The following is a 12,975-nucleotide window of genomic DNA, read 5'->3' on the forward strand; positions in this document are numbered from 1 at the left end:
AATGCAGAGTGAAAGGCCTTGACCAATTAGTGATGTGACACTGCCAGTTATTAGAAGTTTTGTGACCATGGAGTTTCTAACTAGGTTTGTCATCCCTATAAATATGTAGGAGCTTCTCTCAAGAACAAAAGATTTCCCATTCTCCAGTGACTTTTCAGAAAGAAGAGTCCAATACTTGGATTTCCTCTATCCCACTATGCCAGCCACAGAACATGGTAAATGGGCACTGTACAAAAAGGAAAATGTGATAAAAGTGCTGCAGCATAGGCTCTTTAGAGTTTAGAAGGTTCTCAGTCCACTGAGAACTGAGACAGCCTGGGTGGAAGCATCTCAAATTAGCCTTAGATCTCAAATCTCTTATCTAAACAAAAAAGAGAGTCCATGAGAGAGCTGAAAACTTATCTCTGAATTGCCTGTCTTTTTTAGTGTTTATGCAGATGTCTCCTGGCATATTGTTCTTGGAGTATGTATCTTGAAATCAGTTTTGAGACTTACATATTCATTAATAATCAGTATTCAATTGTGTACCTATTTAATATGTTAAACATTTACTTTTTTTTTATAAGGCAATGCTTTGGGCTACATAGTGAGGGAAGATTCAACAGTGGAATAATGCACCTTCACTGTACCTACATTCTGCCCTGTAATACAGCTGCTCTTCCCTATAATGGACACCATTCTAGTGCTGATTTTCTGATGATGTGATATGTTGATCATTACTGAGAAAAGGCTCTTTCTCTGTTGTGTTGAACCTTTTGTTTTAACCTCCCTCTTCGTTCCTGATCTTTGTTTTGTCTGCTTTAATATTCAGTTGTCACTTTTTCTTCTACTGTTTCTCTGTGGAGTTTTTATTACCATCCTCTTCTTGCTTTTTAAATGACTCTTTCCCATTGACCAATCTATGCATTCTGCATAGATTTTTGCATTGTGGTCCTCACCTTGTTTTCTGAATGTCCTGCTTCTGCTCCAGTGTGGAAAGACTGCTACAAGCACAGTGGGAAACAGTAGCTCTGGCATCTGTAGTGTTCTAACAGACTTGTACCAGAATTAGCCTCTAATGTGAGTGGCACTTCCATTAATCCCTGACAGGACAATGCATTATGCTGTCTTGACAAGAGGGTGAAGATAAAGCACCATCTGTCTGGGACTGGGCATCTATTGAACAATTGTAACTGCACACAATGCTCCTTGTTGTGGACACGTGTTAGAGGCACCTTTATCAGTTACAAAACAGAGCCATTTTAATTGGCACAGAAAGGGAAAGAGCACTGCTAGAAGATCCCAAATTTCAAAAGAAAAAATACCCAAAGGCTCTTAAGGTTTGTGTCTTTGTTCTTGGTACGGGTAGCTAGGAAATAGATAACTAAAGAGTGAGATCCGTCAGCTTTTTTTTTTTTTTTTTTTCTTTTTTTTAATAAACAAAAGGAGTAGACAAAACCCTTAACCCTCCAACACTCTGACTGACAAAACTATACAAGCCAAGCAAATCTTAAAGCATACCAGTTTAGAGAGGGGATTGATTACTCGGAAGAAGGACCTGTTCAGTCAGGTACACCCTGGTGCAGCTCCATGCCCTGCAGCCTTGGAAGTCAGTGATTTTCTTTGGGTTTTGGGGTTAGATGAGACTTAACAATGGGCACGTGCCAGGCCCACTGAAGACCTGGTGGATGTCATGATGGAGGGCCAGGCAAGTCATCTTTTAGTGAAGGGTATCAGCTGCTACACTTCTGCTGTATAAAATGTCCTGGTGATATGCCCAGGAAGTCTGGCACTGTTGGAGGTTATTGCATCCATTGTTTCCAGAACAGGTATGATAGTGTGATGGGAATGCAGGCTTCTAATACATCCTGTGGCCCTTAGACAGTCATTGTCTGGTTATTCAATGCACACTTGTTGTCTGGTTATGGTTAGGTAAATGGTTGAGGTTTGCCAAACCCTTCGTTCACCCACCACCTTTCAGAGCTGCACTGTATTTTGTGTGCACGCTGTATCATGCCTTGCTCATTCCTATTTACAGCCACCCTGCAGAAATCTGCATTAAATATTCATATCTGTAGCTTCTTCTGGCCAAAGTTAGGTTCCCTCTACTGTTCTTTGTTTACCTTGTATGTTTGAGTTGACTCTTCATCATCACACAAGCAATTGAAGGAAATTACTTTAAAAAGAATACAATGAGTTCTATTTCCATTTCAAGTATTCTGAAAAAAACCCCAGCAAACTACTGATTATTGCTATTAATGGTGTAGGGACGTTGGTGTGTTGTTCATGTCATGGCAACTTGGAGCTGATGCTGCTCAACATTTGCATGTCTGACTTCAAACAGAGGAACCTTGCCTTTGATGGAATTACTCAGTTTTAAGTAGCTATACTAATTCACCTCAAGTAGCAGTCAACCAGAGCTTAATCCTTCCCCTCCTGAGTTGCATTCTGATCGGGAGACAAGAGGTTTCAAATATTTATGTCACTGCTCTGCTTCTCATTTCTCTATAAACCAATGAGATTGGGCTTTCTGCCTAGTTTGCTTCCAGCAGATATGTGGTTTGCTGCATCAGCAAATAATTTCTGTGGTTTAGGGTTTGTGGTTTTTGGCATTTTGTGTGTAATAGAATCAAAATTCATGAGGGAATAGAGGACAACTGAGAAATTAGGACAAGAGGGACATACATTCAGTGGAGAAATTTTGAAGACAGTTAGTTATTACTAAGTAATAGTATTATACAAGAGCTTAAGATAAAGGATGGGTTTTCTGCTTGAAAAGACAAATAGCAACCCTCAAAGGTCTTTCAGATTCTCCCAGATGCTGGTTCCATGTCATGGAGTCACTCCATGACTTGTAGTCATCCAGCCTGGATATCCTACACCTAGGAGGGATTTGTGTAGAGCCAGGAGTGCATTAGAAGTAAGTTTATAATGGTGACTTCTAAATCAGTCTCTACAAGAAAATAATTTCCACAGGGATTGCTTGACATGGGTTTGGACGGGAAGTTTTAGGTGGGAGGTGTAATTCTGTCTCTGGATATCCCTCTGAGTAGAGAGAGCTGCTATCTGAGTTATAAGGAAGGGACTGATCAAGTGTGTGCATGGAAGGCAGTGGTGGCTCCATCCCACACAGGAAAATGCTTTGCTATGGAGTATCTGCTCCTGCCTTGGAGGCAGAATGCCCTGTCCACTCTGGCATTTGCTCCAGCTCCATTAAAGGGAGGAAATCTAAACACATGCAAGGAGGAAGATGGTTGCAGGAATCCCAGAAAATAGCACAAGAAGGAATAACACTTCCTGGAACCTCCAATAGATGGGATTTCCTGTTGCCCATGGTGGCCTGTGGGAATGCAGACTTCACTCTCTTGGCCTCCTTTCTTTTTTTCTGGAGCCACTCTCTACTAATCTTGAGAGTCACTGTCTGAAAAGGGATGTTCTCTAGAATTTTGAAGTAGTCAGCCATACTGATTAAAAGAATGAGCAGGGTGCTGCAGAGGAATCCAAACACGTCAGTACTGTTAGAATTAAAAAAATAAAGATTAAAAAATGAATGGTTATTTTGCACACCAGAGGCCTTCAAAAGAAAGAGAGAGGAGATGCTGTATTCTTCATGGTGATGCTGCAGCTGTATACCCAGCAACAAATTGAGATGTCTTGGTATGCTTTCTCTGTGCAAATTAAACAGAGTATGGGAGGGGTTGGAGGGAGGCTCCTGACTGCAGGTATTTATTTTGATTAATTAGCCACTTTGAGAAGAAAGCCCTCCTGGACAGTGTTTTGAAAGCATCTGTGGCTGAGCCAATGATGCCTTGGGGATCTGCTCTGGGTTGGTTCATTTGCTTCTTAGTTCAGCAGAGGATGGTATTGATGCAGACCCAGGGTCCCCCTGGCAAGAGAAAGCATTCTGTGAAAGCACAGTTTCACAGGGCTGAGGGAGGTCCTTTCTGGATAAAAACTTAAAAAAGGTGCCTACACCCACCCTCTCATCATATCCAAGCAGTTTGAGGGGTCAGCAGGCATCTGAGAGGGAGATGTGTGGCAGATGTGGGCGTCTGCATAAGCAATAGATGGAAACAGAAAAATATTTATTTCACAATGTCCACTGCCATTATCCTTTTCCCCTCTGGAGGAAGTGTGAGTGAGGAATATGTTGTGTGAATTGGAGTGCTTGTTTTCAAACAGAAGCTCTGGGTAACCTTGCAAACTACTTTGCTTCTGGCTTTTTGTCTGATGGACGTTGCTCTTGGTCAGATAAGAGTGGCAATCACTTCACCCACAGAAGAACTTGGCTAGAAAAAATATTCTTGAACTGAATTTTGGATGATGGAGTCCTCCTGTGAAGACCTAGCTTTTTGAGGAAGTGTTGCTTAGATGTTGTCAGGCAAGGTCTCTGCAGCCAGTGTTGCAGTGGCAAAAACCTAAGAGTGCCTGTGATGGGAATAGTCCACAAGGCCAAAGGAGAAGAACAGTGTGGCCAACAATGCTTTTTTTTTGCTGTCCTATTTATTTTTAAATTAAAAATAAACCATTCTTAATTATTTTACCTAGAATTCTCTTTCTGCCAAAGAAGTGCCACTCGATTGATAAAATTACTGCATTAGTCAGCCAAAGTCTTCCTTGCCTTGTGTTCTCACTTCATCACAGACATTTTCTTCCACTGCATCACTCCTGAGAATGACATAAATTGTTGTCTTGGATTAAAAATAAAAATGGTGGAAGAGAAAAGGAAGGTAAGAAAGTGATGATGTGAGCCAGATGGTGCTTAGTTTATCTGTGACTGTTCTTTGGGATTATGAACTATTTACAAAGGAAGTACTTTTTTTTTCCTACTCTTTTCCTTTTGTAAATCTGTGTTAAATGGTCTTGCAGCAAAAGTTCAACATTAGGGGATGAATACTTTCACTCCTAACTATCAACTGCACTCTCAGCTCTGCACTAGTGCCACATAAACAATTCAGGTTGGACTCTAATTGGCATCAAAGTAGCTTTAAACTAGTCTGAGTGAAAATGGGGCTTTAAAGGCAGATTGAGTGTAATTTACATCTGCTTGAAAGCCTCTTTATCCTTCCAGAGTTTTATGAAGGCACTTCTGTGTAAGTGAGAATTTAGCCTTTCTTTCCCTTCAGCAAGCATGTGTGGCTATTTTTGCCTTCCCCTCTCCTCCTTCTCTCTTACCAGTACAGTTGTTTGAATTTTTAAATTCTTAAAAGGTAAATGTTCATAATGCATATTTATAGCCACCTGAGTAATGATTGATATTTTACATGTTAATTTTTTTTCTTATTCACAAGTTAGGCAAACAGATGTAATCAAAACTGTCAATTCTCTAAATCTGCATGGGATGCAGAGCTTTTGTAACTAAAGGACAGCCCTCAAATATTTAGAAGGTTTTTCTATCTCTTTGTCTCATCCTAGAAATAGATGTCATTGAGGCATGACTTATTCAGAGGGTCAGTAGACTTCAAAAGTGTCTCTCTCAAACCCCAAGAGGACGTTTGCTTGTGCAGGTTTTCCTGTCCAGATGAAATAGCTGAAGATATTGTGTGAACACCTTCCTAATATTCTTCTTGCTGAGCAGGTGTGTGTGCCTGGCAGCTGCTCAGCTGATATGCTGCTGAGCTCTTGATTGTAGCAGGTTGCTCCATTGTCAGTTTTCTTGGTCTCTTGGGAGTATTTTGAGCTCTTAGGCTCTTTATTTTATTGTCTTTCATGGAAATAGTGCCTCACTGCAGAGCTCTTGTGACTTACCTAGACTGGTGGCATTGCCTTCAGGTTCCATAAGAAGCCAAAGACTTTTCTGAATCTGAGAACCTGTGGAGAACCCTAATTTAACACCTGTTTCTTTAGGGCAGTGGTAGCAAACAGATATATTTTGGAAAAAAATTAAAGTTCAATGAGCCTTTGCTTTATTCAGCACAGGGGATATCATGAGTTAGGTAGGAAACCACTAAACTGCATCTGTTTTTTGCTGTCATATTTCCATCACTCTTCTTCTGCCGTCTTTGGGTTCCTCCAGCAAGTTTAGGAACCTTTTTCCATTCCCTTTGAATGGAATATAGTGAATATCTTTTCAGTGAATATAGAAGAAGTGGTTTTATCATTTATTTCTGGATTTTTTTTTTGCCAGCATCTAGAAGACCCCTTAACCTGCAAGGTTTAACTTCTGTTTCATTATTTCATGGTTTTCAGTTGTCACTTCCACTACTTGCAGGTGCATAAAATACATGAAGAAAAATTTAATTGCTCCTTTCACTCAGCTTATCTTCAAAGGAAATATTTAATCATCAGCAGCTTTGGTGAGACTTGAGATTGTCTGTAGATCAAAGACCTGTGAGCTCACAGTCATTCCAACAAAGCGTTATTAGTTTTGTAATTTAATTTCTCAGTTATGTAGACAATTTGGCATGTGTATTTTATAGATGGTTTGTGTTTCTTTCTGTAACTTTAAAAGCAGATAAAATGTTGGAAAGATGTAAAGTTTTTGTAAAAGCTCAAGTGCAGAGATTGGCAACTTCTCTTCATGGATCCCTAAAATTGCTCTATGGGACTATCAGGCCCTTCAGAAATACCAAGTAAATTCACTGCTCTGTATCTTAGGTGCCTGTTTCTCACAGTCCTGTCAGAATGGAAGTAAATTCACAAAGCAATTCTCTGTGGTACTCCCCACCCCTTTCATCTGCAGGTCAAGGCTGAAGATCATGGCTAGAGTAGAAAAAAATCAGTTCTGTACATTTCTGGGTAAGTTATATTACTGTCAGTTTGTCATAAACCTTTTATGAACAAATTGTTGTTTACAGAGAAAATAGTGTATTTCTGAATGGAATCCAGTCTGTTGAGAGCATGGCTTTTGGAGTGATTGAAATAGAAGTTATTGATTTCTGTAAAACTGGTGAAAAATAAACCCCGAGGACTTCTTTTCTTATCTTTTCTGTAATGGTGATCTTTAACAGCTCAGAGGACTCTAACTGTGTAAAAGTACTCTTCTAATCAGGGTCAGCTTTTAACTTCTCAAGATGTAAAGCAGTAATTACTTTAAATTTCTGACTCTGAATTACACAAAGACTAAAACAGCAATAAAGGGTTGGAAACTAATGGTTCTGGAAGCTAATGATAGTCCAAGTTAAGTTTAATAACTCTCAAAAATCTGATGATGTCACCTTCTCCTACAGTTTCTTCTCCATTATCAGCTCTACAAGGTTTGAATGAGGCAGTATTTTATGAGGTATTCCTTAAGAGTTCCCCTGGGCATTCTAGCAGGAGATGGTGGTGAACACTGACACTCAAATTCTGGGCACTCCACACCAAAGGTCTTATATTTTTTATTAGCTGCCTCCAACCAGTAAGAAGCATTCAGCACTGAAATGCTGATGGCTTATCAATTCCAAGCGCTGAGTCAGTGCATCAGATGTGTCTTAGAAAGGGCTGGACAGATGCAGGCATTGTCTGTTAAATGAGGTTTCTGCAAGGAGCTAATCACTTCAGATTATCAACTGTCTTACTGTGTCTTTTGAAAGAGTTAAAGGTTTTATGGCCCTAATTCTGCTTGAGATCAGAGAATCATAGACTACTTTGGATTGGAAGAAACCTTTAAGAACACCTAGTTCCAACTCCCCTGTCATGGGCAGGGATGCCACCCACCAAACCACTTTGGTCAAAGCACCCTCCTACAACCAGGTCTTGAGTTATTGTAGCTGAATTCTGCCATAATTTCCCATTTGCTTAAATATTGTCATACTCTGATTAGATGCATTGATACCCTGGTATTTTTTAACTCATGGTAGGATGCATTATTGCAAATAATATTCTGCTGTCACACTGCATTTCATTCATAGGTCTATAATTGCCTGCATTTTAATAATGAGTATGACAACTCCTTGGTGTGGTATTTACACTTTATAACGTAGTTTTAAATAATTCTGCTCCCTTCATTCAAAGTTTTTAGATCTTCACTAAAGAATTGCTTGTAAGTGTTGAAATCTGCAAAGTTGTTGTACATTTTTATCAGCATTCCTTGTGGCTTAGTTGGTACAGAAGCAGTGGTTTCAAGTATGGCATTGAAAGAATCAGATCAGGTGTGCAATCTGACTAATAAAATCTGGAGGATATTTCTGGTTTATGAATAACTTTTACTCAAGTGAAAAGACATGTTACCCCTGTACTACTGACAGTGGCAGGCTGTAGAACCACCCTGTTCTTTGAGATACTTTTCAATGCAGACCATCTTCTTTTACTGTCTCACTAATGATTATTCAACTAACTTGTTTAATATCTTCTTTAAGCCAAGAACCTTGTGATCCTGAGATGTTACTTATAGGGTTTTTTAAGAACTTTTGTCTTCATGTTCCTTCTGAAGGGTTTTCAGCAGCAAAGCTTTCGGTGTGATAGCAACCCTGCGTCTGTCCTTGGTGTTAAGCTGATCAGCAGCTTTGGAATTAGGAGGAAATTTTTCTGCAGGGCACACAGGAAGGGGTAGCTGTTTTAGGTTTTTCCTTGCTTGTGATGCTTCTAAGAATTTTGATGGCTTTTGAAGTGAGCAATGTGATGGTGATAACTTCTGCCCCTCTCCTGCTGTATTCTTCTGATGTGCTGCAGTTGTGGCCTTAGGCCTTACATTTATAAGACATTCTCATTCTGCATCTGAGGGTGAAATTTTCAAGACCATGAGTATTGCCTGGTTCTAGGAGGATCACACCTTGGAAAACCTTAAAAGAAGACCTCTCATTTTTCCCTTGTTTGGTTGTCATTCCTGGAGGTGGTCAGACATGTCCCCTGGAGTCATGTCATTCTGAAGGATCCCCTCTCTATCTTAGTTTAACTCTTAATTTAGGTGCTACAGGTTGGAGGTAATTTTCTCTAGAGTTTCTTTAGTCTGTGGAGCACAACATGAACTGTTGCAGGGCAAACTAGGTTATTTTTGTGGAAAGTTATTTTCTCATATGACCATCCAAGCAACCCTGCGAGACCTCTCAGGCATCTTGCAGCCTCTGAAGTTATGGAGTATGAATACTTCACTACTTCTTTCTCTGATGTCCGATGTTTAATGGACTGACTTTGCAGCACTGTTTTAATGGTGCTGGCTTCACATGCAGAGCCAGAGAGCAATTGTTATTTCAGAAGTTAATTTTGTCTGGGAAACAAAAAATGCCTGTTGTAACTCAGTGACATTAACATAGCTTTTAGGATATGAAATAAAAATAGCTGCTTCCAATGGAAGCAACGGACACTAACGTATAAATTAGATGAGTGATATATGCCCTAGGAAAAGTATTGTTTTCAGCATAAGAGAGTACTAGTACTTGTTTATCTTGTGTCTCAATCTCTATTAGCTTGCAACATTGCCACAATTCAATTAGCAGCCTTTTCAACGTGGCTTTTTTTTCTGTTGGTGCATTATGCACCTATATCTGCCCAATCATAATTTATAAGAGAGGTGGAGAGGTGCGTGTTGTGAGGGCATTTGTTTTGGAGAGGGTCGTTTTCTGCTGTTTGTTTTGCTTGTCATTTTTTTTGTGTTTGCTAGCAGGCCTGGGTATGGTGGGTTTTTTGTTTGGTTGGGTTTTGGTTTTTTGTTTGGTTTTTTTTTTTTATTTTTGGGGGGTTTTAGTTTTTGTTTGTTTGTTTGTTTGTTTTGGTTTTGTTTTGGTTGGGTTTTTTTTTAAATGAAGATTCTTTTCTAAGTTGGGTAGTTAGAGCTTTGCTGAGGAGGCAGCCTGGGGACCAAGTGCTTCCTCAATACATGAACAGAGCGCCCCACTTGCCAGCTTTGCCAAGCTGTCGCTCAGCAATAAAGCCACTTGCTAAATGAATATGAAAGGTAATAAAACACTTTTATTAGTATTGAAAAATGCTTTTCTTGGGAGAAATTGAGAAAACAATGACTTGATTAAAATATTCATTAAAGCAAGTGATTTTTGAGACATCTTTAAGACCTGAAGGTATAATTTATATGATAAAACAGTGGCGTAGTTCATTTTATGTATTACACCAGTGGTACAGTGTTCCTTAGAAGAAATAAAACAATTCTCACTTTAAAGCTTCTAATTTTAAGCGAGCCTGGCTTTGCATGTTAACAGCATTTTTCTCCAACTTCTCAGTCTGCTCTCTCTTGTAAATGCCATCTGCTTGCTTGCTTCACCCCCTCTTTAACAACCAGGTGATTTTTGCCATCTTCACCCTCCTCCTCAGTATGCCCAGCAGTCCCATTGAGGTTTATGGGGTTAGTGTGCTAAGCAATATTCATATATTTATGTAAACATGTTCCTGATTCTAAAAAACCTTTCTCCATTTCTAGCTCAATAGCTTCTAAATCTTCCTCTGTCGGGGCATACAGCTCTGAATTATTTTACTGGTGCGTAATCTCTTGTTATGCCAGCTGGTTTTGTTGATCTGTAATGCATTCATTTATCCAATAAGTTCTACTGTAGCAAAGCACTTAATTTTAAGAGTGCAGGTAGACTTGGCATGAAAAGAATGTAATTAGCTCAAAGCTAAGCACTTGCCTAAATGCTTTGCTGGATTTGAGGCTTAGGAAAGAGATGAAAAGATTGGTCTAATTATGTTGAATTTGTTTTAGAGCTGCTTTATCCTAATAGCCTTATCACCAGACCACTTCTGATTATGGATTTTCAGCGTAGAAGATTTTTCACATCTTATCAGGCTTTTCATGGAATCATAGCTCTCTATGGTTTTTTTGAACTGTAATCTTCAGCGCAGCTTGCATAAGAAAATGCATTACTGCCTCTTAGGAAAGTGACTTAGGGAAGTCATGTCTTAAAAAATTGGATGTTGAAGGCAATGGAAAACTCATGTCACCAGTTCATTTGATTTTCACATGCGAGGAGTGCAAAATATTTATTCTTTAGGCTACTGCAAGTTCAGACTGCCGTAGGCTAAAGAATAAAGGTGTCAGTGAGACCACACTGACCAAAAAGAGAGGGAAATAGATAAAGCAAATTAGTTAAATTCTGCTCTGCTATTAATTTGGGCTGAGCAATTGTTAGAACTATTGGGAAAAAAAAGAAGGATGTCAACCACTGAAAATAAAAAGTGAAGAATTTTCTAGCTCTTACCCGCTGGTGTTTGCCTTCTTCCATTCCTAAAATCCGTGTGTGCTCGCTCTCATAGATGTTGGGGGAATTTTTAGGATTTGGTTTAACTCATGGTCACTGAAAAACTGCCCTAAATCTAAAGTTGCAAGAATTCCTACTACTGCCTCCTCAAGAGAGAACTTAGCTGGACTGGATTTTTGCTTTTCCCACTGCTGCGTGGCCGGGGCATGAGGCATTACTGAGACCAGAAAACCACATAGTAGCCCCAGGTGTTTTCAAAGAAAAGGACGTTTGTAGAGTTGCCTTTGAACATCCTTCCTCTTCTGTAGTGTTTAGTTTGGATGCCTTGTCATTTCTGAAGGCGTAGTAAGCTCATCATGGAATTCCCACTGTGCAGTTTCCTGTGTGTTATTTTTCAGAGGCAGGGCTGTACTGTGGTTCTCTTTCCCCACTTGCTTCTGCTTACTCCTGTATGAATTTTTGGCATCTTTATCAAGGATGGCACTTGGGCAAACACTTAATTTGATTGCACTGCCTAGACACAAAGGTAGAAATGGGCTTAGACACTCTTGAAAAAGTGTGAGTTGAGGCAGATGTTTAGTACTTTCGAAGATGCAAACCACATAAGTGCTTTCTCAGAAAAAATTATTCATTGTTGTTTTTTACAATATATATCATGATAGGGAGAAGGAGGAGAAAAGGACACAGCCACATAGTGATAGGTTTGTAACAGCTTCTCTGGGCAATAGAGAGTCCCAGGCTTTTGCCTTCCTTCTGTTTTTTAACAGGCTCAGGACAGACACTAGTGGGTAGTGAGAAGCTCCCAGCTGTTTGCAACTCTGTCCTGCCTTGTTGTGAGCCCTTGTCCATTTTTTCTCTTTTTGCTTCCATGTCTGTTTAAAATACAAAGGAGGTGAGGACTGGCTCTGTCTTTGACCTTGCCTGCCAAACCCAGGGAACTTGGTCCTCTCTGGCATCTGAAAATATATATGCAATACAAGTAATTGTTAAGAAATTTCTGTCTTGTCACTCCGTCATCTACAATTTGGGATTCCAGTGTACTGGGGACTGACTGACCACTCCCCCATCAGTATGACAAAATCTGACAGGTCTGTCGACAGTTTCAGGTTCTCTGTGCAGATAACACTGGTATTTTCAGTGATGGTTCAGGTGCTGGAGACTTGATCTTGTCTACCTTGTGGACACTGTTGAAAGGTCTCAGAACTGGCTCAAGTGAAAAATTCAGACAGAAGCCTGCAGTTCCAGGAGAGCATTAGAAATGATGGCTTGACGTCCATACAGCTTTCATAACCATGGGTGTCTTCTGCCTTCTCAGTATGTGTCAGTACAGGGTTTGCAGTGGTTTTGGTAGTACATGAGAATGCAAGTGGACTGAGGGATGTCAGGCTTAACTTGCACATGTTGTGAGCTATGTCTTCAGCTGTGAAGCTGTATGCATAATGCTTTATGCCTGACATCAGTTTTCCCTTTGTCTTTTGCAGCACTTTTACAGGCAGTCATATCTGGTGATCTACTGAAGGTAGGTACAGAGCACTGAATGTCCACTTACTCACAGTTTTTTGCTGCTCAGATATACTGTACATTTTATTACACCTCTGCTCAAATCATAAATAGGCTGCTGTGGGGACTTCTGGCAAGTGCCGTTTCACAGCCTTTCCAGGAAACCCTGAACACTGAAGGATGTTCCTGAAGGGGAACACATCCTTCAGGTGAGGTCTGAAATTTGCGTGAATAGGATCCGGTGTTAGCCAGAGCCTTTGTGCCCAGGATTCAGAGCCCACTGCACAGAGCAATATGCCAGTCACTAACAGGGAAATTACTGTATTGGCAGTGTTGAACAGCAGGGTAGTTCTGACACAGCCTTACACAGGAAAGCATATTTTCCACCAGTGAGGTTGGTGGCCAAGACCCCAAGTGCTAGCTCACT

The 12,975-nt window shown here is 40.1% G+C and overlaps 1 protein-coding gene across 7 annotated transcripts in view; it reads left to right on the forward strand.

Moving 5' to 3' along the window:
* Positions 1–12,975, forward strand: part of DGKI (diacylglycerol kinase iota) — a 198,623-nt gene that overhangs the window by 171,801 nt on the left and 13,847 nt on the right. For all 7 annotated transcript variants that reach the window (XR_005258860.1, XM_038153160.1, XM_038153163.1 and 4 more), the window contains one exon: positions 12,530–12,567. Coding sequence is in view for 6 of the 7 variants with exons in the window: in XM_038153160.1 (XP_038009088.1) it covers positions 12,530–12,567 (38 nt within the window). In the remaining variant the exon portion in view is untranslated. The remainder of the gene's footprint in view (positions 1–12,529; positions 12,568–12,975) is intronic.

Source organism: Motacilla alba, chromosome 1A, assembly GCF_015832195.1.
Source record: "Motacilla alba alba isolate MOTALB_02 chromosome 1A, Motacilla_alba_V1.0_pri, whole genome shotgun sequence".
NCBI classification, from domain to species: domain Eukaryota; kingdom Metazoa; phylum Chordata; class Aves; order Passeriformes; family Motacillidae; genus Motacilla; species Motacilla alba.